This window comes from Semicossyphus pulcher, unplaced genomic scaffold (genome assembly GCF_022749685.1).
Source record: "Semicossyphus pulcher isolate SPU_LCO1_2020_fin unplaced genomic scaffold, fSemPul1.0.p SCAF_13, whole genome shotgun sequence".
NCBI lineage: Eukaryota > Metazoa > Chordata > Actinopteri > Labriformes > Labridae > Semicossyphus > Semicossyphus pulcher.
Window position 1 is genome coordinate 2435040 of NW_027211637.1, and position 26101 is coordinate 2461140.

Consider the following 26101-nt stretch of genomic DNA (forward strand, 5'->3'; position numbering starts at 1 on the left):
TAATGCATGACAATTTTTTGAACAAACACTGTAGAAAATAAAAGAATCCAGGCTTCAGAGTGGATTGTGCAGGAGTATCAGGGCTACGCATAAGAGAGAAAAATGAGGATAAATATTTTTTAACTTATTTTGCATTTCGAATAGACATTTCAATAGGCCCTTTTGTGGCACGTATTTGTTTGCGACTGATGAATCTAAATGCAGATTAATGTGGGCTAGGTTTCGATTGTAACTGAAGTCAGCTATTTTTTTATGCTGAAATTCTGTAGTTGTTAGACTCAATTATTTGATTTTTAATAAGTTGACAGAATTGACACCATAATTACTATTTTACTAAGCTGCTAAAGTGTATTGCAACAAACGCATTGATAATGGCTTACATTAAATAGTCGATGTTTCTTTAGCTCATTACTCTGATCTCTTTCACTGTGTAGTAAAAGACCTGAACATAAAAACGACAGCCAGCTCAGAAAAACATCATAGAATAATAAAGACAGAGCCTCAATAATAATTGCCTTGATTTTATTTCATACAAGTGGTGTTGAGAAACTCTGCTTTGTGAATAAATGCAGCCAACAGTTGTAACCCTCAGACTGTTTAATACAGGTCTATGATAAATGGTTTTTATACAGTCAAAGTGCAACAAATCCAAAACTCAACTCAGGTGTGCCATGCTGCAGCTCACTATGTTAAGACCCTGCATATGGTGCTTTCATTATCTAACCTTATACAGTGCACTTCACAGATATGCTACAAGTGTGTCACTTTAAATTGCAAACACTCCTCACCACCAAACACACGTGAATACACTCAGTCGTTCTTTAACTGCATTACTGAAACACTGTATTAAAGGGATTGTTCCATTGGTCCAAATTATGTAAATAATGAAGATATTTCTTTTGTTCAAACCTGAGTGTTCTGATAGTAGCAGTTTTGGTTGGTGTATATATATATATATATATGTCTGCTTGATAAGCTTATTCTGTAAGCTTATTAATTTTTTCTTCTCTTGGCACCAGCATAGCTCCGATATCATTTGAGCTCCACTATGCTCCAATATAATCTTAGTTTGGATGAGTATACTGTTCCATTCTAGCCAAGGAAAATAATATTTCTGATGTTTTTCATGCTTGTAACGAGTTGACCAATGGAACAATCGTCTACAAACATTGTCTTTCTAAAACATTCTGAATAAGTCTTAAGAACAATAAGATTTCTTTTCTCAGACGATAACCCTGTTAAGTTTCTGTAAAACAACAGACTGCATGTAAGAAGTGGACGCAGCATCCTGGTCTGAAAAGTGAAGCTAATCCTGTTGAGCTTTAGACCTGCCTTTTCTCCTAATTGCCAGCAGGGGGCGACTCAATGGTTGAATAACGACGTCCGATTGTATAGAAATCTATGAGAAAATTAATTTTCCATTTGCTCAAAGTTTCTTGATATGCTGGAAAAGTTGAACTCCAAATGAATATCTCATTTAACATGAATTTCTGATGCAGCTTGCTAACCCACTGATGCTCCACCCTCTCATCCAAATATGGTCACTTCTGGCTCCAAAAAACAAGATGGCGACAGCCAAAAAGCCAAACTCCAGGCTTCAAAACAGCAGTTCATCAAATGACGGAGGACGTCACGGTGGCTTCTTCCACTTCTTACATACAGCCTAGAGTTAAAACACACACACTCATCGAAACATGGCTCTACAGCGCCACCAGTGGTCAAAAACTCAACAGGGTCCCTTTCTAATGGACTGAACTCTTTACTGTCTTACCGATCCCCGTCTCTCTCAGACACAATGAGAGCTGTGTTTGGAGAGTGGATAGCAGCTCTGTAAAGCCCCTCAGAGTTCAGACAGAGAGAGAGAGAGATGCAGAGTCAGCCTCGCTCAACCACTTCACAAATAAACCACTCAGTCATTTGGTTGGTTTCGAACACAAAGTGAGCATGACAGGAAAACAGGAGACGCAATGATGGACTGATGAAAGTGATCGGACTGTTGATGGTGTAAACTTATCACAAACACAAACAAACAAAGATTTATAAATTAAAACAGCAACAAAAACATAAAAGCTACAACACAGGAAGTGATGTCAGCACTTCCTTTTTATACTGATAATGCCCAGGAGGTAAAGCCGGCTCGTAATGTCTCCAACTTTTAACTAACGTTTAAAAACCACCTGACAAAGTTTCAGTCAAACCGATGCTGTGATTTGTGACTGATCAGTTTAGCCTGAGTGCACAATGACAAAGTGGATTAAAGGCCACTTTTAGCCTTTTGTATGTTCAGCCACGTGTAAATGATGGAGCTTCCTCACTAACTACATTTACACTGTCTCAAAAACCTGATAGAACCCTAAACTTTCTTTACACACTTTAAATCATCTATTTGAGTTAAATAACAAAGAACAGTTTGTCTTCTATTGTTGACTTTCTAGCTGAGTTCAAGAGCAACTAGATAAAGAATAATTCAATAAGTTTTAGTGGTTGTTTTCTGTTGGAGAGGCCTTTTCCATGTGATACCAGGTGCCTCTTGTGAAACAAAGATCTACGGGGGATGTCTGTCTGATATTAAAAACAACATTTTCAGTGGTATATGTATAATTCATGTTGGAGATGTGGGTAGTGTTGTGGCAACCTCTTGGAAATATCGATAATCATACAATTATAAAAAAACAACCTTTGAATGCTGGATTTCCTTTGAAACTCAAACACCTTTAAAATCACTAACAATTCACCGCAACATCATACTGATGCTAGGGCGTCCAGTGCAGCATCGTTCTCTAACACAACACGTGATCAGTGAAACACTAAGCATGGTCACAGCATGCAAACAGAAACAACAGAAACAGATGGAGTGGGTGTTATTTGAATAAAAGGAATACGGTGGAGGTTGTCTGGTCTTTAACTGGATTTTGGAAGTTGGTAGAAAAACAGCAGCCCAGCTGCGTCCCAGCCGACACTGTCTCTGTCTGTGAGCTGCAGGCTCTCAGCCAGCTGCACGATTCTCCTCCGGAGGGCAGCCAGCCGCCACGGCAGACGCATCACACACCCACCAGGTCTGACCTGCTTCAGTGCTTTAAGTTTGTTCAGTCCAGAATCCAGTTCCTGAGACTAGTTGACGCGGATGCCTGAGATGAAGGGCAGGCCGGTGGGAACCTTCTTCTTGTACTCCACATAGTCCTCAGCAAAGAAGTGGATGAGTGAGAGCTCCTCCTCCTCGATCCGCTCCCGGAAGAACCGCCAGCTGGCTATCGTGTAGCCCAGTATACACACGGGGTTACACAGCATGATCTGCAACAGACGGCAGGCTCATCAGCAAACAGATCACAACATGTGGACAACAGCCGTTACATTGCTCTCCTCAAAGTCACCAGACTACATTGATAAAAACAGTAATTTCACCTGGCAGAAAATTGGAGTTTGCAGGCTACCGCTGTTTCGATCAGTAAAATGTGTTTGTATTGTTGTTTGACTTTGCTGTTTGAAAGGTTTAACTCAGAGCCAACACAACTGTGCTGTTGTGTCTCACCTGTGTCCCTGTGCTCCAGTAGAACCAGCCCACATAGGACGGGTGTCTGAAGTATGAATAGACCCCGCTGGTGACCAGCACGTGGCTCTGGGCCTTCTCATTCTGGACAATGTGGTTGAAGTTGGAGCCGGCCGTCAACATGGCTGCCTTCCGCAGACCCTCACCACACAACACCATGATCAGACCCAGGAAGCTCAACCAGCTCAGCTGCTTCAGCTCTGAGAGAGAAAGGACAGGCCGATGAAATATGGTGGACACTTGGAAAGGATCACAACGTGCAGGACCGGAAAATCCTGCACACTTCATCATGGTATGTCCGGACAATTAACTGATTAATTGTTAAGTTCATACAATTTCCAAAAGCCCGAAGTGTCTTCAAATTGCTCCTCTGTCCAACCAACCATCCAAAACACACTCTTTAAAATTATTTGATTTGAGAAGCTTGAAGAAATATACGTGGCATCTGAGTAGACGCAGTAGAGTTCTGTGACAATGAGACCAACCTGGAACTGTCATCTTCTCCACAGTAAACTCCACCCATGATGAGACAGCAGCCAGCGTGTACTCCACACTGTGGTTGAGCAGGAACGAGTCCAGGGACAGGCTGCGAGGGTTGATGATGGCCGTCACCAGGTACTCCGAGTAATGGAAGAATGACAGGGAGCACATGTACCTGCAGAGAGGCCCTGTCACTACACAAGTTCATTATGCATCCTGCTGTCAAAATATGGAGCAATATTTCTACTTACCAGCCAAAATGTTTCCAAGTGGTGTCAGAGAAGCTTATAATTAAGCCAAGGCCAAAAGTTACTCCCAGAAAGCAGGCTCTCACAGCAACCTAGAATGAGTTAGGACAATCAGGTTAACACAGATTTAAACATAAAATAGTTCCTCTGTAAATAGTCCCAGTTTCCAATAATATTAACCATATAACTAGCATTTAAGGAAGAATTTTCACGAGCTTGACAAACAGCAATTCTTAAAGTTCAGCTAGATTTCAGTCAACTCATGGCATGCTAACTTGAGAAAGATAACATTAGACAGAAATCGAGGACACACAGAATAAGCAGATTTCTGAACGAGGTTCTGTATCCCATTTTTTTTATGAACCTGCCAGGGCTGATTATAACCAATTAAATATTCCAGGAGCCCAGACGCCACTTTAGATTAATCAGTCTGTATATAGCACAACTTTACTGAGTTGGTAACAACATTGGTAGCATTATAATTAAGAAATTATACCTCAAAACAGATACACTGTTCAAAAAAGTATGTATTTTTAACCAAGTAGCCAATATGCAAGTGGCTATTTTATTAAGAGGTTAACTCCGAATATTTACCAAAGGCCTGTTTATTCTTCAGATACCTCAAATGATGTCATTAAGTCAATCCACAGCAGACACAAACTAAGGCAACTTTAAATAATCTGATTTCTGAATGAGGTTCTGTGTCACATTCTTTCACTCCACACGAAGAACCTGTCAGGGCTCTTTAAAATATTAATTAAATATATCGAGAGACAAATGAACAGTGAGACACAGGAGATTTACCTGGCTTAAGCTTCTATCTTGAGCACATCAACACCAGCTGTCTCAGCCCTCTTTAGCTTAAAAGATTAGCTAACATAAGACATGTTAGAGAGCTAATGTTAGCTAGCTAGGTGATTTAGTTAGCCAACATTAGCCAACGAAGTAAGTTATAGCTCCGCAATATTAGCTTGTAGTAGATGAAAGACTTGACTGTCGGACTGTTAAAAAACTTCATATGTGCTTTTTAATCAATATAACATAAAAAATCAGTCAGAAAACAGCAAGTTGTCTCCCTAACGTCAATGCTTACCTTGTAAAGAGGTCCTCTGTATATGGTTAGCAAGAGGCCGTTGACAAGTGCAATGTGGATGGAAATCGCGACTTTCCCGGGAGTTTCCGTCAGGTAATCAAAGACCCAGTCAAGATGTCCAAAAAAGGTTCTTGTCAGTGGGATTACAAGCACGCTGAGCCCTAAAATAAATGCGTTTACACTAACTCTTCCTTCTAGCACCAACTTACAGCCTGCCATGATGGAAGTACTTTGCTACAGGAACTCTCGCGATACTTCACCGTCAACCACGTGACATCCATTTGTTCTTTTTAAAATTACACTTCAGAAACCTTTTGTTTTTTTCATTTTTAACAGCATATATATACTTTTCTAATTAATATAAGAGTCTGGATTACAAAATACCCCAAAGCTTTTTGGTTCCACGGCAAAAAAAGTAAATAAGTAAAATGATGAGGAAAAACATGGTAACATCATTTTTATACAGTCTATGGTTAACATGCATATTGAACATATAAGATATAATGAGATATGTTGATGTTATAAACAATGTTTATTGCTTCCAGAATTTGATTTTAGGAATTAAATATTTGGCTGAAAAAAATGCAAATTAATGAAAAATGGTTAATTGCTGGAGAAATTAAGATTGTGGAATATGAATATGAATAATGCCTCACACGTTCTAGCAGTTAAACTATATAATCACACATTTTTGTTCTTGTATATTAGGAATATATTTGCAAAACATGTAATTTATTGGGTAATATCCGAGTATGTATTAAATCAGAGTTCTTTATTTTTTTAGGCAACACAAATTTGTAGAGAATAAATGTTGTACAATATAATATACAAAGAATGATGAAGTCATCAAGCTATATTATGGAGCTTGTACAGCACTGCTGTTACATAAGAAACCTGAGGCAGATGTAGACATAATTTTTATTTAATTAAATAAAAAAATATACAAACTTTCTATTTCTGCACATTTATTTCATACAGAATACAGAACAGAATGCTGTGCACTTTATCTAAGTTACGTTAGAGAGAAGTTACAGCTCAGTGTTGAGTGAGGTCTACAGAACTAGTTCTAATGGGTCATTTCTGGTTCATGAGTTCAATCTGCAATGCAGAGTTCAGCCATCCATTCAGCCAGATGTCTGCTCCTAAACAGAGCCTGGGCGGTTCATGGTTTTGTCAGTTAGTCAGAGTTACATGTATAAACATCTAAAATAGATACACAGTTTTACTTTCTTTGGCTGTTTGAGAAGAAACTGGAGATCCTGCTTTGTGTCTTCAAAGGAGGCGACGATAAAGCTGAAAAAAAACAAAACATAAAAAGAGTCGTAAGGTGTCAGAAGTGGTTGTAGTTCATATTTATAAGATAGACTGTTCTGTAAATAACACTGTTGTCCTTTAATTACCAGACACACACACACACACACACACACACACACACACACACACACACACACACACACACACACACACACAGAGAGAAAGACCGATTAAAATGATTTTAATAATTTCATAGAATTTGTTGTTCTACGTTTCTGAACGCGTTAGATCTCCTCAAGTGTTGTTAATAAAGTGAGTCCAGTAACCGGCAGTGTGCAGGTTTCTTCTGAGAGTTTTAGATGCTGTGCACCCGCCCATAAGATGTTCTTGTGTTAAGGTACATTCACACCTGACAGCTTTGGTCCAAACTTTCGGACTTAACTCTGGAAGTGCGGTTCATTTGGACAGGTGAGAACACACCTTTGTACTCTGGTGTGGACCGAACCACCAGACCGTCCACCAGAAAAAACGGGACTCGGTCCATTTCTAAACGAACCACGGTCCCATTGTATTCAGGTGAGAACATAAACAGACTTAAAGTAGGAGCTAATACAGGAAGCAAACCAAAACATGGTGCATTGTGGGTTGTAAACGGGTGTTGACACTTGCGATCGAGGAGTGTGCTCTCTCTTTTTGTTTACTTCAGGGGAGTTTTCACACGTGGAAATTCTAACCAATCAGAGAGCAGTTTTTCCCACGCATCAAAACTTTTGGTCTGCTGGTAAAAGCTGCCGTGTGAACTCAAACTCGAGGCAAAATGAAACTTTACAACAATGCGGTCTTTGAGTCAGATCAAACAAACGGACTTTAGGAGTGAAAGCAGCCTCAGCTTTGTTCTAAATTAAGTGCTGACTGGTCTGTTCTTTGAACCATTTTCAGGTCTGATTCTGATTTGTAAAAGCTGCTCTGAAACTGTGGTGCATTGCAACTATCAAACACTGACATTTACAGGCTAGTAAGATTCAAAAAGTATCAGACAAATAGAAGAAATGCGAGCACATGATTCTTTGATATTATAATACATCAGGGCGTTCTTTACCGCAGCTTTGCTGGTCTTCACTCACAGCAGCAGGAACATCAGCAGCAGCATCATCAGGCTGACCAATCAGAGCATTCAGCATCTCTTTGTACTGCTTCTTATGGTGAGGGCGAATAAACGTGCCGAATCCTGAAGAAAAGAAACATAAAAGTTCATAATAACGACACCTCTGCACACCTCGCCACCTCACAAGAATGTAAATGTACAGTATGCAGTGGTTTGCACTTACTGACTAGCAGGTTGAAGTCCTCGTCTCTCTCCGTCAATAAGCTCACCACTGTGCTCACCAGGTTTTCGTAGCTGTCCGTCTTCTTGTAGCTGTGAATGGCCTGAAAAAGCTGAGCCGATTTCTCTGCTCCGAGGGATTTTTTCACATCAGCCAGAAACGAAGCGTGGACTTCACTCTTTGGAGCAGAACCTGATGCATATGACAGAAGAGGAGTTTAATAATACAAAGATGGTTTTCACCTGGAGGCTTTCTTATATTTCAAATTGCAGGTGAACTGAACTGAAACAGAATAAAAGAATTCAGAGGTCAAATGATGTTTTGTCCGACCTTTCTGAGCTTCTTTTAATCCCTGCTGGCTCAGGTGCTGTCCTCCTTTGTTGAGCTGCTGTGTGCTCAGCTGAGCGGAGTTAGACGTCCCACTGGAGGAGGTGAGACCCACAGCAGGCTGTCTGTCCGAAGCTGTAAGAAAACACAACATAAAACACTAACAAAAGTTTCTATCGTGCTGTCAGATAATTATTCTGTCAACATGTACAAGAACAGCCTGAAGACACACATCTGATCAGGTGTGAGTGTCTGTGTTGGGTTGTGGTGAGTGTTTCATACCGCTCTGCAGCAGAGCTTTCTTCGTGTCCTTTGCCAGCGAGTGGTCCGGTTTGTATCCGCAGCCCTGCCCCGTCAGCTCCTTGCATTTCTCATCAAACCTCTTCTTGTGATGAGGACGAACGAACTGATAGAGACCTGTGAAAACATCACCCAGGGGTTCACACAGCTCTGTTAATCCCCCCTCCTCCTGCAGGAACTGTGTCTGGATGAACTCTCCTGCTGCTTCCAGCTCCTTGAGGCTGACCTGTGCCCAGTGTGATGAGCTGTTAGCTCGGATCAGTAGCAGGATTTCTCTGATGGACACCGACTACTGCTGTTCTGTTTCAGCTGTGGAGCGCCTGTCCATCTGTCTCCGCTGAGTGGCAGTTTCACTGTATCTAGCAAGTCACACGTGGGCTGAGATCTGTCTCACTACAGCGCTATGAAGCCAAAATAAACTGTGATTGAATTTCAATGAACAGGTTGAAAGGAGGCTGAAATAACTACATCATGATGCAGATCTGTCACTTCATCACAGCTTATTTTGAAACAGCAATGTGTGATCAACTTGCACTAACAACGCAAATTCAATGATTCAATTGTTTGCAATAACTTAAGACAAATTCTTTTAGCCGCATCATTGTGCTCAGACTCACCCCGGAGCAGACTGTGAGTGTTGGCGTCTTCAGTCAGGACGGCCGTCTCAGTCAGCAGGACGTCCAGGTCGTCGGTCTTCTTGTAGGTCTGCAGAGCCTGAACGATGCGGTCAAAGTTCACCTGGCTCAGAGACTTCTTCATCTCTGCCAGGAAGCCCTTCGCCCTGCTGGCTTTACCTTCCTCTGACACATTCTCCGACACGCTCGTCTTCAACAAAGAGAAGAAAAAAGATCAGCGTTCATAATGTACACTAAATTATTTATTATAGAAATAAAAATACATCCAAATATATAATCGCAAAACATTTAATTCAACTGAAGTAATTTGATCACAACATAACAATCACCATGTATTTGAATGTTCTTATGTTAAAGGTGACTTCAATGAAAAGGAAAATATACAGCAGATGATCCTCAATGAAAAACTTAAACTAAAAAGTGTTTACAGCCGAACGGAAACATTTGTCCGTGCCAATCGACTTCTTTCTTTTTTTATTGGCCTTTTGTGCCATTATTGACAGAGAGAGCAGCGGACAGTGTCGGAAACAGGGGAAGAGAGAGTGGGGATGACACGCAGCAAAAGGCCGAGGCAGGGAATCGAACCCGGGGCCGCCACATCGAGGACTGTCGCCTCTGTATATGGGACGAGCCATTTAACCACTGAGCTATAACCCAGCACCCAGCCAGGAAGAGTCCTGCACCACGACTTGACAGCGTGATTGTTTGAAGGGAAAGATAATCTTTCATGCTTCGGCTTTTCACCATCAACCCACGTAGATAGATTAGTGATGTCTGGACACACAAATCTGATCGGATCACTTAAAACTGTTCGGCTACACTTAAAGATAAGATTGGGAGACAGATCTGTGCACAGCCGAACACATCCAGTGGAGACTCTGACTGCAGCTGCTTCTTCTGATGTAACGTAAAATCTGGAAAATAAGATGTAGTCTGTTTTTGGAGGTACCCCAGAGGGAAAGCAAGTCTTCTTTAGCTACCTGTTTATTAATAATATTACATATTCAACACTATTTCAATTTATTTTAATTTGAAACACATTCATAAAACACACAACTTACAGCCTACTGTCCATCTGTTTTCACCATTTCGAGTTTGTAATCCTGCTAGCTACCGCTGCGGTAGTTGAGCTCAGCCGCCGGTACGGTGATTGTTGTGAGGATGGTGCATGTACGTGACAAAGCTTTAGCTAGACTATAACACCACCGTCTGGGTAAAATACTGCAACACAATAAAATACCTCTCTGCATTTTATACTGGTATATTGGTCGCACCGGTTTGTAGGACACTTTTTAGATTAAAAAAATTATTAAAAGTGCGTCTTATACACCAAACATTACGGTAAAACATCTTCAAACAGGAATCTGTTTTTTAATATATGTACCTGCTCATGGACCAATTTGATTTTGCGCTTGCCTCCCCGCAGCTCGTCCTCCATCCTCTTGTCGTATTGAAGAGACAGCGTGGACAAACGGTTTGCCTTCAAAAGAAAACCGAACAAATAAATACAGCTCTTTTGGAAATCATTGTCGTCACATCAGTAATAGTTGTACCGACCTACTTCACAGCAAGAATCTCACTTTAAAGTGTCGTGGGATTACTTGTGATTCAACACAGTGGAAATAAAAATTGAGTGACTGATTGTGTCCGACAGGTAGGACAGAACACAGTGTCTAACAGAAAACAAGTTACCCTCTCCTCTCCCACGTAAGCGTCTCCGTCCTCTCCGTTGCAGTGGTCTCCTCTCTCCAGAGCATCCAGCAGGTTAACCGGCCTCCTGTGACTCTCCTGCACCTCTTGCTCGTACTCGATACAGATCCTGGCCATCCCCGATGCTCCAGCGTGTTCATCTGATCACAAAGATGTGACAATAAAGGACATTTCTCTTTGAGGCTTTGAAGCACTCTGTGTTTTATACTCACTCAGTCTCCTCCTCTTCAGGCTGGGCAGGTGGGCGTCGAGGACCTTGGCCTTCGGTGCACTGGAGCTTTGGGAAGCAGAGCAGGAAGTGAAGCCAGAGGACTGAGTGTCGGGGAGACACGCAGTCCCACAGCTCTCTGCGGGAGCCTTCTTCTCCACTACAGGCCTCTGGCACATTCAAATATAATCACAAGTTCAACAGAATGCAGTGCAAAGACTCCTCAAGTAAGACTGTCTGCTGTTATTGTGCTTTTAAGGTGAAAATGTGGCACATTTACAGACATGTGCTGTGTTTATCAAACAGTCATATCAGGCTTCATTCTGAATTCAAATTAAGAGCATACATTTCTGATTACGCGTTTACTTCTTTCCCTAAAAGCCCTGCCTTAATCCCTGCTTGTGCCCCACCTGCATGCTGACACTCAGATATATATCCATTGATTTCCTGCAAATCAAATAATTCATGCTCTTAATCAAACATGAAAAAGTGGCAGCAAACTGGTGTTATTCATTCGTTTTTTTGTGCTTTTCACCACGTGACGGAGCAGCTCCGCCACTGACTGTGGGCAGCGCACACACCGACACACACACACACACACACACACACACACACACACACACACACACACACACACACACACACACACACACACACACACACACACACACACACACACACACACACACACACACACACACACACCTCCCTCTCCACTAGTGTCTGGGTCTCTCCATTATCCTTCTTCTCCTCTCCTGTTCCGTAGCACGACCAAGGGTGCGAGCTCTATATTTACTGTAGCACATATTTTCACAGCTTTTTGTCGCCTTACCTCGAGGCGCGCTGCATATTAACGCCGCCATGCCCCGAACGACAGTTTGGTGGGAGAAACAGAGCGTACCATTTCAGGATATTAAATATCCCGATACGCTGCGTGTTCATGATCACATGAGGCCACTTTGTTGGTTTCATCCATATATTTGCCGAATGTGTTGTTTTGGTTTGAATAAATTGGTTATTAAAATGTATAAAATCTTATTATAAAATGTGGTAAAAGTTTAAAAGCTCAAAAATAAATTACACCATCACTGCATTTTTCGTGTGTTTTAGTCTGAGAGAGGACCCCGCTACAGACCAACTGACCCAATCAGCGAGTAAAAACAATTAAAGCAAGGAGTCGTAGCATTGTTTTAACCCTTTGTGTGCTGAACCTACCAGCTTCTGTGCGACCCTGAAGAACTGAGAAACGTCACGGACCACATTCCCGAAATTGTCGTACAGACGCACATAAGGCCTGACCCACGATGGAAGCTGACCCCTGGCAGAAGAGCCTTTAAACCTGCGTGAAAAAAAATCATGCGTTAGTCTCGTAGAGTGAAGTTTGACAGAAGACTTTAAATAGTTTGTTTTTCTTGTTGTGTTCAAGCTAACCAACTGGGAGAGGCAGCAGTAGAAAGTGTAACTGCATTACTTTTAAGCCCCCTGAGAAACAACCTGCTTGTGTGAGTGATTCTTGCAGCATGAAAGAGTAAGAAATGACTGACAGCTTCACATCTGACCTCTGATCACACAGGAAGATGGCTCCATAGTCCTCCTTGTGACGAATGACTCGACCGATGGCCTGGTTCACAGCTCTGAAAGCCTGCTGCCTGTACCACTCCTGCCCAGACAGGTACTACACACACACACACACACACACACACATTAACACGACATCATGTTCTGATGAGTCTTCAGTGACTCCCTGTGGGCACTTTCTCCTCACCTTCATCCCGGGAACTTTCTTTCTGCTCATCTCATCCAAGAACTGCATCTTCAGGATGACTCGGGGGTCCATCCTCGGAGGGAAAGGAAGGCCGGTGATGATGACACCCCGACCAAAGGTGTTTGCAAAGTCCAAACCCTCGCTAGCCTGAAACAGGAAAAATAAGTATACATACTGAGAGATGACAGCAACACTTGAATAGAGTTGTTCTCATATCAATATCAGAAATGTCTCCTTGTTTGGGGGAATCAAGAATTAAATTCATGTTGGTGATAAACTGCTACAGTGCGGTCAGAGCTACAGTGACTAAAGGTTTCATGTTAAAATCAGTGTTTCTCGTTTGCTTTAATAGACACAACACGTCAGAGGGGGCTGTAAGAAGAGCTTCTGCTAACGTAAGCTTAGCTTGTGTCGAGGATCTTAGCTTGATTTGAGGTTAGGATTCTTTTAGTCTTTATTATTCACAAAATTTTAACAGAATCTAAATGATCTGCAGAAGTTTCTCCTCTCCGAAACAACCAAACCTGGAAATAAAAATGAGTAAACACGCAAAATCAGTGTTTCTCTGATCCGTTACCGCCGATACAAAAGAGAGAAATGTGTCAACAAATCTTCAATATGGAAATATTATTCATTCATAGATTTATTTATTTACGTTCTTTATCAGTCCTGATTGATGCCAATAATTCTCTCATTTTAGGACTTTTCTGGATTAAGTGAAAACACAATAACCTCACCTTCCCTCGACACACAGCAAAGAAGGATCCTCCTTTGGATGCTGGATCATTGACTTTGCTGTAATATCCATCAATAACCTGAGAACAGAGATTAACCGTTATCACACTGAGCTGAGACTCAAATAAATTAAAGACCTGAATGTTTCAAAGTCACGCATGCAGATGTTCACCTCGTTAAAGGTGCCCTTTCCTTTAGGCTCCACAAACATGGGCTTTACGTTCTCGATGCGGTCTGCGTGTCCGTTCGCCTGAAGAGGGAAGAGACGGACAGTTACTGAGCTTACACGGTTAAATTCAGTTCAGAAATAATTCAAAATATCTAAAATAATAAATACACTATTTTATAATGCGAAGGTTTTCTGCTTACTCTCCAGAAGTCCAGAGTTTTTTCCATTAAAGGGAAGGAGGGAAAAAACACTAAGAGACCATGAGGGACCACACGGCTCAGGTTGGCTGAGGAGAGAACACGACAACAACCAGATTCACGTGATGATCAGGTAAGAAACTCATGAAAATACCTGAAAACACTGGGAAGCCTCCAGTCTTGTGGTGAATAAAAGAGAACCACTAGTGACCTCACACAGCTTGAAGAACATTTCTGCATCTTACCAACAGTGTTTCCTAAAGACGCCATGTTTTCAGGAACAAACCTGTCACAGAAGTAAAAGTTATAAGTTTAATTCGCATTCTCAAAACAAAGAGGACAAACCATCTGTAGAGTATTAAATGCTACGAGGCTTTTCATTTGAAACAGATGCAGGAAGTGTTGAGTTTGTGTTAACAGTGCAACTGAAACCAAACGAACGGGAGCGGATCAGAAAACAAGGAGGCTTCATACTAAAATGAGCAGATGTTGTTGTTTAACAGAGGAAACTTTCAAAATAAAAGCCTGCCTCTCATACAAGCCTGCTTGAAATACAGGCCTGGTACCTTCTGCAGGTAAGGAAGGTAAAGATTTAGGAAACACAGCTTTCATTTAGAAAAACAAATCCAGCTTAAAACTGAATATAAAACATCTCAAGAGGACAGATGACAGAAACACTTATGTATACTAACCTTCTGTCAAACGCTGAACTTAACTCGACTCTATCCGGACCTCGATCAATCACGCTTACGAATATCTGATCACGCTCAATCACATGACCGTTCTCCAGAGTCACTGGAAACTCTCTGCAGCAACGACACAGACACATGATCAGAGTTAGCCAGGTGCTAATGAAACATGATGTAAAGGGTGAAGAAGGAGCTGATCCCCAGGTGGAGCTGGAAAATGATGCTTAAGATGAGGGATGTCTGGGCTAACTTGCTTAGCCGGCTGCCACCGCGACCCGATCCCGCAAATGGATGGATGTCGTTTGGACTGAGACTATTACTGAAACTGATCCAAAACACTTGTCTGGACAGAGATGGTTTGTGTACAAGAAGCTGCTTTAATATTTAAATAAGCGCAGACGTAGCTGGACGTTGAAAGAGTTAGCTGTTCTACCTCTATATATAAAAAGCTCTATTCTATATTTGAGCAAAGCGAAAATCCTGCAATCCTACAAAGCGAGTGACAGCAGTAGCAGCAGTTTACAGTGTTGAAATGATTGTCTGGGGCAAATCTGCTGCTCAGAACAAACGCGTCAGTGGAGAAGAAACATAATCATGCTCCTCTGTAGGTAAACTGAGCTTTGATGAGGTAACTTACATCCTCATCTCAGAGGTGAATGAGGTCAGGGGAGAGAGGGTCCCACTGGTCAGGATGATGCAGCGAACCTCCTGATTCTTCAGATCCTGCATGCTGAAGCCCGGAGAGAAGCACCAGTAACTCAGAATGTTTCCTACAAGGAGCAAAAGAAACATTTAACCGGCAGGATTCAGAGCACAGGCGGTCAGGGAGAGAAACAAGGATATTCAGTATGTTCACCTTGTTTCTTTGATGAAGACGTAGCCCACACATCAGTGTTCTTCTTCTTCTGATTGCTGTTGTCTCGGTGGATGTGAACCTGACCCAAACAGACACATCACGCCTGAATATCACTGTGTACATAATAACAACGATATCATTATGGCTGGTAATGAACACACACCTTAAAGTGAGCTGTGTTCGACTGCATCTTCTGCTGTCTGTCTTTATCTGACGGTTCACCGCAGAACACCAGCTGCAGGCAGAGGACAGACGGGAGAGAAAATGAAAACGTATTTCTGTTTATGTTTTTGATCAACGATGAGTTAGATTCAATTTACAGCCGGCTACAAGAGACATTTAGGGAAATATTCTAATTGGCTTTCTCCTAACGAAGGGTACATTGAGATAAATCTCATATTAATCTAACTTTTGGGTTTTAAACTGAGGTACATGCTCGGAATATTTCTTCATAACAGAAGTGTATCCATACGCCGAGCATGAAAGTGTAGTGTCTCTGATTTAGCGAGGGTTGCTGGATGTACCGCATTAGTCTGAATATAAGACGACCCATTTTAAAGACACATTTTATTTGTCTTTTTTTTTTCTTAAATAATGTTTTCAATATCTTTTAGATTAAAATGTTTTGATTTTCTCTGTTAGCATCTGTTACCTACTGTAGACTGTTAGCACTTTAAAGGCGGCCTTTGTGGGCACGCCATCTCCGGACGTTACCCTCTGTGACAGCATATTTCTTTCTGCTGCATTGATAACCATCATCTTAAAATTAGCATCATTACTGCGTCTCAGGTGTTAGTTAACTTGGCCGACTGACCGAGCCATGTGTTCCGGACCATCACCGTGTCTCTCCATCTTTTCGTCCCCTTGGCTCTGTAGCTGTGAGTGACGGCTGGCCTCAGTCAGGAGGGGTACACTCGCTTTAAAGACCAGTAGCGACGTCTACTGATGTGAACGTATACTGGCCTTTAAAACGACTGCACTTTTTCAGATGTATTTCAAGGGAAAAAAACTTATATCGTCTCAAATTCGGACCAAACTGGTATCAGTGAGCACAGGTTTTAACTTTTGTCTCTGTACAGGTACACTGGAATCAAACCTGAAAAGCCCTGCAGTGATGACAAGATTTCAGGAAGCTGCACGATTTCTACATTCTGTTTTGTTTGGATTTAACACACTGACCGTGTCGACTTGTAACTTTTGGAAGTGTTTTTTAATTATGTTTTTAAACTTTAAAAAAACCAGGATGCTAGCTGTTTTCTTTTGCTTCCAGTCTTTATTCTAAGCTAGACTGATCACCCCCTGACTCCAGCACTGTAGTGTTAAATGTTGAATTATTCCTTTAACTCCACCATGAAGCATACCTGTATGATATCGGACAGCTTCTGCAGTCCACTTGTGTTCAGGAATATTCCTGGCTCTGATGAGAGACACATTTCAAACAACTCATCAGTCAATCGTTAAAATTAGCCCCCGCATGACATAAAATATGATGAAACTTTAGGGGACATTTCTCTGCAGGAGTTTCACAACATAAGTATGAAGGAGTGCAACCATCTAGAGTGCACATATCTAAAGGTATATAAAATAAAATAAAAAGATTCAGAGTATGGTGCATTTTTATCCAATGTCCGAAATGTTAACAGGTAAGTTATAGAACGTTGTCTGGTTAAAATCAAATGTATATACACTGCTAAAGCAAACAAACTGATAGGAATTAAGCAGTTAATAAGATAATTAGGAAGTCGGACCAAAGGGTTTTCTAGTTCCTACATATGAGTCATAGGAAGGGGAGCACATGTTGCATAAACAAAGCCATACTGACGTCCCGCTAAGTATCCGCTGATCTGCTCCAGAGCTTCATACACAGGCGTCTTGGTGTCGTAGGTCAGGTGTGCTCTCTCCAACAGCTCGTAGATGAAGCTGAGACAAACAGAAGGAGAAAGAAACAAAGATTTCATTCAGAAATCCATTTAAAGTTTCTGGTTTGTGTATTTAATCAGCAGCTGATTCCAGTGACAGGAAGTCTTTCTTCAATGCAACAGTGTGTTTAAATAAAGGAAACAAACATCTACTTGATGCCGTTAGCTTTCAGTCTACTAGCACACTGTCACTCACATTCCAGGTTTTGTGATGCCTTTGTCAGACGGAAGATCGTAGGAGTCGATGGCAGCTTCCAGATCCAGCAGGATTTCTGTCAAAGCACACAGAAACAGTCTGTTTGGGAGACAACAGTGAGCACTGAAATAAGGCTCATTAATCTTACTCTAACAATACTTACGTTTGACTTTGGCAACAGTCGTTATGTCTATTTTTAAACCTGAAACAGAAAAATATTACCAGCTATAAACTTTCAATATTTCTTCCATTTTGTGTCAATCAAATGTGAAAAATAATCATTCTGACCAGAATTTAGAGATTCTACGTTGAAATCTTCTGATACAGATTCTCCATTGCTGACGTCTTTAGCCTTCTCGGCCAGCAGCCGGTCCACAGCACTGATGGCTGACGCTACATCGTAGGGAGTCAGGTCGAAGGATGTTGACTCTTCACACGTCTTCTCCTGCAGACAACACAAACATCAACTCTTCTTTATGAGAAGTTTGTACCAAAACAAAGACGGTGAAGTCCATCTTCACCATCATGGATAGCCAGCCTGAAACAACGACATTCACAGAGAGTAGATGTGTCCAGCTCAGAGTCTCACCACGTTGTGAGCTTCATCAAAGATGACCACCGCTCCTTTCAGCTCGATGTTGTGCGCCCGGCGGCTCTGTGGAGCAAAAGAAGAGAACGGGATACCAGGCTGTCTTTGGATGTACTGACAGGGCCAATCATCATAACGTCTGTTAATGTAGTTTATAATGCAGCACAAGAAACTTTCTACAAACTCTTCAATACCTGAAATATATTTGTCAATGCTGGTAAATACCACAGCACTCTGAAGTCTTGTTTGGGACCTTTAAAGTGAAGTTCATTAACATCTTTGAGCTGCTAAAAGCTTGATGTCCAAGTGACTTCCAACGAGGTTTGTGTGCAAACTATTTCTGCTGGTTAAACAGGCACTATCATGTTTGCAAACATGCTTGTTCTCATCTGTCACAAATGATTATGAGGATGGACATTTGGTCACACTGGAAAATGTTATGGTTTATCTAATAACTTTACAGGAGTTTAGCATTATAACCAAAAGTTGACATTACTTTCAAAGAGTTCAACATAACTTTAAGTTAATTTAAAGAACTAAAGCAGGAAATTATCTCCGGCTCAATGTTCAAAGTAATGCGACATGTAGGTGTCAGCTCACCTTTGGATCCAGCAGGTAGTTGTAAGGCATGAAAATCACATCTGCTTGCTGTTTCAATGAACGGGAGAGGTAGTAAGGACAGACCCTGTGGAACAAATGTTCAACTTTAAATTATACATTTACCACAAAGAGGCATTTTAAAGTGCTTTATAGTGGCACAAAATAGTGTTTTTAGGGCTGCACCAGCTGAGCTGACAACAGGAGAGTCACAAGGTTATCTCAATCATATCTCCCTGAACACAAATTCCTGCACAAGTCATAAACTTTTCTTTTTTCAAACTATGATAAACTATGAACTAAACAAATTAGTTGATTAATTGTTAGTATCGTTTGTATAATTGTCTCAAACTTTATGCTATGAATTGTAAGTTCATTGATTCATTTTTGTGCAAAAACAGAAACATTATGTTGCCACATAATTAATATTGAACAGCAGCAGTTTCACTGGACTTCTGATCGATCAGGACTGTTGATTCTTAGTTAAATAAATAAGTAGGTGAACATAAACATATAAATCTCACTTCTGTTTGTTGCCAAATTTAACCAAATCCTCAACGTCGAGGATTGAATTCACCAGGTCTCTGTCGGTGCTCTTCTCTGAAGAAGAAAAAAAGATGCCAGGTGTTTTAAACACATTAACCCCATTACTGCTGCAAAAACAGAACCTCCACCTGCGTTCTTCCATTTAGGATTAGGCTCAGTCTATCTATGTAAAAAAATAATTTAATTAAAAATTAATTTTGCTGCACGGATATTGTCCTCAGTGATCCATCTCTTACCTTCAAGGTTGTTGTAGAAGACACAGGACCTGGTTGAAACCTTTGATCTGCACATGTGCACCTGGAACAACAGTAGGAAGGAATATACAGCAGCAAATTAAAGGGAATAAAATGACTACCAGAAATCTATTATACACTTTCGCACCTGGCTAAAAGAAGGAGGCACCTCCATGTTTCTTTTTGGGATCGTTAATTTCAGCTAACAAGGCATCAAAAACATTCAAGCAAGCGTTTACCTGCAGTCTAACAGCATGAACAAACAGATGGCGTATTTAGACTACCTTGACGTGGTTGCTCTCCTGACGCATCACTTCTGGGTTGATACACAGCTGCTCTCTCGACCCCAGCACACACACCTTTGGCCTGAACCAGCAGAGAGAGAGAGAGAGAGAGAGACATTATAGTTACATTGACATACTGCTTAACTAGAAACTCAGCTCAATGTTGGGCATCAGAGAAATGTTCCTGGGACAAACTTTACCTGTATGAAGTGTTCTTTAACTCATTGATAACCTGTGCGAGCTGAGAGTGTGTTCTGGATGCATATATGATCTTGGGAACATCTGTGTAGTACGCTGAAGGAGAACAGACAATAATTCATAAAGTTATATGAAGCACAATAACAGACTGTTTCTCTTTCAGCTTTAGACAATACTACAGTATGATTGATTTTCACACTGTACAGAGCTGTCCGATGATATAAGACGCGGACATACTTGGTTTGTCTCCGTCCGTAGCAGCCGTCCCCCAGGAAGCCAGGGGTGTGTTCGGGAACATCTCCTCCCCGCCCAGCCTCTCTGCTATCTTCCGGGCAGAGATAGTGTCCTTGAAGTGCTCTCTCCAGGCCAGGGTGGCACACAGCAGGCACAGGGTTTTACCTGTACCTGTGGGACTCTCCAGAACCCCATTCACCTTCTGAGACACACAGGCAGACACGGGTTTAGCATTAGAGGAAGCTGACAGAATAAGAGGTTTTTCAAATTAAGGTAATACGGCTTGTTATCACCGAGCAGCTTTTATTTATTTAGTATCTCGACATTTGCATGTGAGTTATGCAGCTGTTTTTGTCCGCTGAGTTGTGTTTTGGTTAGAGCCCAACTGATATATCTGTACACCAATATTAGTGACAGATGTATCAGCATTTTTGTTTTTCCAATATTTTCAGACATGATGATTTAGAAGTGGTGTCATCATTTAGTTTGTCCAGGAGAACTCACACAGACTCAATAGTTTACATTACCGGCCCAATCACAATCTCCACCCTCCACCCACGTGAGCAGTGAATCCTGAAGGATGTCCGGTGTGCAGTGTGCGATACCATAAGAATGAGGAATGAGACACACTATCATGACTGAAAACATGCATTGCCATTAACTTAAAGAACAAAATGAAAGACAGCCACAACTCCAGTGTGTATTTGCCTTGGTGACATTTGTGACCCTTTGCCACTCGAAGTTAAGGCAAGAATTTAACTTTTTTACCCGTTAAACACCAGTATAATTCAATAGCTTCCAGCATCACTAAACAGCTGGGAAACTGGTAGAAGTTAGCTTGTTTCCTTAGCAACACCTAACGTTAATAACTTTACTTACCTTCTGAAGACATTCAACCACCTTACTCATGTAATCCCTCTGACAGTCATATGGAGGAAAAGGAAAATTAACTGTCACTCCATTTAGAGTCAGTGAAGTCATCTTGTGTCTCCTAGCTTAAGTATTTAAAGTGACGCACTTTGTGAAACTTCCTCTAAGCTAGTGTTAAACTATACTGACTGCTTTAGCCACAGGTAAAAGATGTTACTGCAGAGTCACGTTTACTTAACTCTGTGGACATGTCTAAGCTTCGCGCCACCACTCAGTCCAGAGCGCATGCGCGCTGTAATGACGCTCCACTGCTGCGTTCAGGAACCCACAAAACAATGAAGGCATGCAATTTCGTGTGAACCTATTGTCATACTCCCGCGTCTTTATTATTTCACCATCATTTACTGATTTTATGAAAGATTGACTTTGTTTCTTTTGTCTTTTGCTGTTGACACTACTTTTTGTTTTGTTTTGTCAATGCCTCGTTTGTATGTATGGGATTGTGATGTTTTCTTTTGATACTGTGTATGTTGAAAGTTTGAGATAAAGATTAAAACAAATAAAATAAAGGCATGAATTTGCAGACACTAGTGGGCGAAGATTAAACAGTCTCTATCAGAAAAACTGATGGCAGCAGTTATGTAAAAGGCAAAAGAATATTTATTGCTGTTTATAAGATTAAATAAAATTGATTAAATAAATAAAAACTGTACAGCAGCTCGCGAGTCAAGCATAGGAAAAAGGTGTCGTGATTAATACGATTATAAATCACTACACAAAAATATAACGTATATTACGTACAATTTTCACAGAATTATATTCTATTTATACTTATCATTTTTACTCATGCTTATCATACGCACATGTATATTTATAGATATTTAAACAGTGAACTTATACTATATTTGTGTATTCATTTTCTTATATAAAAAACAATACAAGTAGCTTAGACATATTCTTAGAAATAATTTATGTACTGTGCTATTGAACTGTGTAATATATATTTCTATCACATTTAACACCTTGTGTATGACAATTATTGAAATAACCTTGTACAATTGTACAACTATGTCCATATTAAAATGAAAGATGTAGTTAGTTTATATATTTATTTTGTTATGTTTTTATTTTATTAATTATTGATTGATTACATTTTCCCCCTCCTGTTTGATTCTAAAGCTGCTGTATCAAGGAAATCTTCCCTAGTGTGGGATCAATTTAATGAATTATTTTTACACTGAAATCCAAAGTGGCCAACCACTGCAGACTCTCATTACACCTGAAGATTCAGAAACATTCAAACTGCTGTTTCAAGAACTCACTGTCCACGTAATGATTACACAACAACATCATTTATTCTCTCATAGTGATTTACAATAATTATGAAATACAGTGAGTGCAGGCCGGACACTCTACTCCTCTCCAGCTGTGGGCAGAATGATCTTGCTTGGGTCGTAGTAGTTCTCGCTAATGAGAGGAAGACCCGCCGCCTCCCTCTGCACGATCATGCGCTCTGCCTCCCTTCTGGACCAGTGCTTCAAGCTGGGAGGAGAAACAGACAGAGAGACAAAATCTTTAGATAATAAACACTGACAAAAAAAACCAACAAGGCCAAATCTGTGTGTTCAGCTACTCAATTACTACACTCAAAAACTCTACTTCATCAGCGGCTGTGGCTCAGTGGTAGAGTCGTCTCTCAATCGGAAGGTGGGGGGTTCGATCCCTGACTGCTACAGTCACATGTCGACGTGTCCTTGGGCAAGACACTGAACCCCAAATTGCTCCCGGTGGCATAGCCATAGCCAGAAAAAAGAACAATTCTAAATGTGAAAATCTGCTCTAACTTTTGCAGGTTAAAAAGGAGTGGACAGCTGATTAGAAAAATAAGTTTTCAGTGTCTTATTAAAAAGGCATTTGTATTGCCTTATAGAGTATATGTAGTGCATTGCACATCCAGAAGTCTCGGAGCAAGACAATCAATCATTTGAAGTCATGTTTGTGTCCTTTGATGATTGCAGGCACATCATTTACTCTCTTTCAGGTCTGTTTTTGGTCTCCTCCAACTCCCAGTCTACTTAGCTGCCTCTTTGTTTAACAGCTCGGCTTTAGCAGCTGTTTTCTGATGAGCAGGTAGAGTATGGAGGGTTTATAAAAGTGCTTTCTCAATAAACAATTGCCTGCTGCTCCTGCTGGAAATCAGGATAATGCCAGCGGAGATAAAGGTTAATGTAAAACCAAAACAATGAGCTGAAGGAGGCAAAAACAGATTTAGCCTAAATAGGTTTTTATGCCCCTACAGTTGGATAGCCTCGTCTTTTATTATGTTGTGCATGTTTTCACTGACACATTGTTATAGTTTTTCTATTGTCAAACTGAGTCTCTGGTTAACTCATTTCAAGATTTCAGCCCCTTTATGAATTTCTTTCCACTGTCCAGTACAATCTAAGAGATTGTTGAGCACCACATTCTGTGTGTGTTAAAAATGAGTGAATGAGAGGCTCCTCATTTACACAACATTTATCACTGAAACACTGGGATATTTTCTGATCATGTTTAAGCTGTTTGACAGAGGGGTTGGTTTTCTATACTATAGTTTGAACTGTAGAATTGGATTACGTGCTCCCAAACAATGTTCCTGCACTGAAGTGAGTTAAATACATTTTCAGCTTTTTTCAATCCGTGGTTCAATTTGTTTATGGCTGACATTTGTTTTTACTCAGAGTCATACAAGTGTGCTTTTGAACTGCAATAAGTGATGTAAGTGAGAATGTTCTCTGAGACTTAAAAAAAAAGAGGACAGGACAAAAACAGGACTTCACTTTGGCACAAGTCTTCACACCATCATCTTACATTTGAAAGCAAAAATGACAGCAGATATGAAACAATGAGCACTCACCCATTGTCCGGTAAATAGGCGAGAAATGTTCCTCCAATAACAAGAGCCACTGAGATGCCACAGAAGAAGGCCAGCCTCATGTTCCACAAATCCACCACAGGGTCACTGGAGAAGCCATGGTAGTCTGGATTCTGACCAAACACAAAGTGAGACGGGTTATACAAGAGACACGTCAGATACAGAACAGACCTTCAAGTAGTTTCAGACACGTGTATTTAGTCCTTGTCTTTGGACTAACACCTTAGTAAGGCTGCAACTTAAGGTTATTTTCATGATCAATTAATATTATTTTAAAATATTTCGTTTGGACTATAGAATGACAGGAGAGAGTGAAAATGTCTGCAGCAGTTTCTCAAATTCAAGCTGACATCTTTACATGTCTTGTTTGGTCAGTCCAAAACCTGAAGATATTAAGTTTGATATATAACACAGGAAAAAGACGAAAAGCTCCATATTTAAGAGGATACCGATAGTTTCATGCCATGTTTGCATAAATTTAACACAAAATATCCAAGCAGTTGGCAACTAGATTCCCACTGATTGACTCTTTGAGACTGATACGATATCAATTTGGAAAAATAAATCGAAAAATAAAAAATATACTGATATGGCAACCAGTACAGTGAATGTTGAAGCTGGAATGAAATCAGAGCTTTTCTAAGTGGATTTAACACAAATGTGACTATGCAAAGGTCACTATTATTTTAAATGGTAGTTTGGCACATATTTATTTTGCCTCCTGGGATTCAAAGGTTGCAGGAAGCCACAATGTGATTTTAACAAAAAATGTAGGTAACTGTTTAGCCCTACAACAGAATAGTAAAACACATAATACAATAAAATACAATTTGTTTGTATTTGTGTGTTGTGAGGTTTGATATTGTTCGCATATATACACATGCATAATTTATTTTTGCATGAATCAAGCTAGACAGCACCAGCATATACAGACACATCTTTAGAGATTCAGGGATGTGAAATCGAATGCCACCTGAACTACATATTGTAAAGAAGAGGGGATGAGTAGTGTTGTAAACAGTTATATTTAATACTTTGTTTCATGTGTGTACTTGGCACAGAACTGCCACTGTCACCCCCTCCTTTTAAAACGTCTAAAACGAAGCTGATGTTAAACTGCAGTGTTGTATACAAATGTGTAGCTAATAGCTAGCTAACGTTAGCTAGCTGACGCAGTTCACTGTTAGTCTAACCTGTAGTTCGACATAACGCATTTAAAGCTTCTTGACTGTCAGTTAGATGGGGAACCTCTGTCTGCACTGTGTGTGACATTAACCTAACTTCTGCTCGGTCAGTGAACGTTTACGAACCCTCTCATGGAGAAGAACTCACCTTGACGTACGGGTCGACCTCCCCGTGTCCACTCTGGTCCACCGAGGGATGCAGCTCCGTCACAGCGGCCGAACCAGCAGCACCGCTAGGTTTGGACTGAGAGACGAACCGAGCCGGCTGATTTGAGATTAACCGGGGCAAAGCGGGCCCGAACCGCAAAAGTCGGGTCAACATTTCGCCTGTTTGTGAAGGAGACTGCTGACCCGGAACCGGAAACAATAGAGCTTTACTCCTTTTCTTCTTCGTTTTTATGATGCATGTGGCGCATTACCGCCACCAAAAGGCCGACGACGGTAGTGCAATATGGGGATTCCGCTGAAGATGTGATTCAGTTACAAAATTACAACACAAGCAATAAGTTTGTATTGCTCAGGTATAATGTGTAGTAAAATATTTAATGTAGTCATATTAAATAAATATGCTAAACATTAATTAAGGATACAGAGTCTCAGTAGTACCACATAACATGTCAAAATGTTGATAAGGATGTCTGTGATCCCCACATTATGATTCCTGGTTATAGTGTTCCCATTAACTTTTACATACATCAACATGGTCCTCAAAAAGTAATGGCTTGTTTCAACCTATTTAGCTGTACAATTTCAGGTCTGCATCTGATGAATCCTAATGTTTTGGCGATAACTTATCCAT

At 40.8% G+C, this 26101-nt stretch overlaps 3 protein-coding genes across 3 annotated transcripts; all 3 read right to left on the reverse strand.

Annotated features, from left to right (window-relative positions):
• Positions 1 to 516: 516 nt before the first annotated feature.
• On the reverse strand, positions 517 to 5587 carry icmt (isoprenylcysteine carboxyl methyltransferase). Its single transcript, XM_069660339.1, has 5 exons — positions 5369 to 5587; positions 4279 to 4367; positions 4033 to 4202; positions 3530 to 3747; positions 517 to 3291 (listed from the first exon to the last, which is right to left on the reverse strand). The coding sequence occupies exons 1-5, from the start codon at positions 5585 to 5587 to the stop codon at positions 3112 to 3114; spliced, it is 876 nt and encodes a 291-aa protein (XP_069516440.1). The 3' UTR covers positions 517 to 3111.
• A 771-nt stretch (positions 5588 to 6358) lies between these two features.
• rtel1 (regulator of telomere elongation helicase 1) lies at positions 6359 to 21315 on the reverse strand. Its single transcript, XM_069660265.1, has 33 exons — positions 21214 to 21315; positions 20338 to 20536; positions 20103 to 20196; positions 19903 to 19984; positions 19622 to 19682; positions 19364 to 19439; positions 18843 to 18927; positions 18243 to 18308; positions 17942 to 18098; positions 17817 to 17855; positions 17654 to 17729; positions 17361 to 17458; positions 16900 to 16955; positions 15702 to 15773; positions 15539 to 15617; positions 15320 to 15452; positions 14686 to 14799; positions 14239 to 14279; positions 13997 to 14082; positions 13800 to 13877; positions 13630 to 13707; positions 12893 to 13039; positions 12687 to 12802; positions 12343 to 12466; positions 11132 to 11297; positions 10902 to 11059; positions 10594 to 10689; positions 9192 to 9399; positions 8557 to 8691; positions 8278 to 8409; positions 7951 to 8139; positions 7722 to 7850; positions 6359 to 6661 (listed from the first exon to the last, which is right to left on the reverse strand). Exons 1-33 carry the CDS (start codon positions 21313 to 21315, stop codon positions 6591 to 6593), a joined length of 3543 nt encoding a protein of 1180 aa, XP_069516366.1. The 3' UTR covers positions 6359 to 6590.
• A 1225-nt stretch (positions 21316 to 22540) lies between these two features.
• ndufb11 (NADH:ubiquinone oxidoreductase subunit B11) lies at positions 22541 to 25670 on the reverse strand. Its single transcript, XM_069660645.1, has 3 exons — positions 25451 to 25670; positions 24101 to 24231; positions 22541 to 22746 (listed from the first exon to the last, which is right to left on the reverse strand). Exons 1-3 carry the CDS (start codon positions 25622 to 25624, stop codon positions 22617 to 22619), a joined length of 435 nt encoding a protein of 144 aa, XP_069516746.1. The 5' UTR covers positions 25625 to 25670; the 3' UTR covers positions 22541 to 22616.
• Positions 25671 to 26101: the final 431 nt, after the last annotated feature.

Coding starts and splice junctions, on each gene's coding strand:
- icmt (XM_069660339.1), bottom strand. CDS start 5,587: ATGGCAGGCTGTAAGTTGGTGCTAGAAGGAAGAGTTAGTGTAAACGCA. Junction 4,203..4,278: donor ACTTGGAAACATTTTGGCTG/GTAAGTAGAAAT, acceptor GCCTCTCTGCAG/GTACATGTGCTCCCTGTCAT. Junction 3,292..3,529: donor ACTGGAGCACAGGGACACAG/GTGAGACACAAC, acceptor CGTCTGTTGCAG/ATCATGCTGTGTAACCCCGT.
- rtel1 (XM_069660265.1), bottom strand. CDS start 21,315: ATGACTTCACTGACTCTAAATGGAGTGACAGTTAATTTTCCTTTTCCT. Junction 16,956..17,360: donor CAGCGGATACTTAGCGGGAC/GTCAGTATGGCT, acceptor GTCTCTCATCAG/AGCCAGGAATATTCCTGAAC. Junction 8,140..8,277: donor ATTAAAAGAAGCTCAGAAAG/GTCGGACAAAAC, acceptor CATATGCATCAG/GTTCTGCTCCAAAGAGTGAA.
- ndufb11 (XM_069660645.1), bottom strand. CDS start 25,624: ATGTTGACCCGACTTTTGCGGTTCGGGCCCGCTTTGCCCCGGTTAATC. Junction 24,232..25,450: donor AGGTCGACCCGTACGTCAAG/GTGAGTTCTTCT, acceptor GTGTTTGGTCAG/AATCCAGACTACCATGGCTT. Junction 22,747..24,100: donor GCCTATTTACCGGACAATGG/GTGAGTGCTCAT, acceptor TTCTCCTCCCAG/CTTGAAGCACTGGTCCAGAA.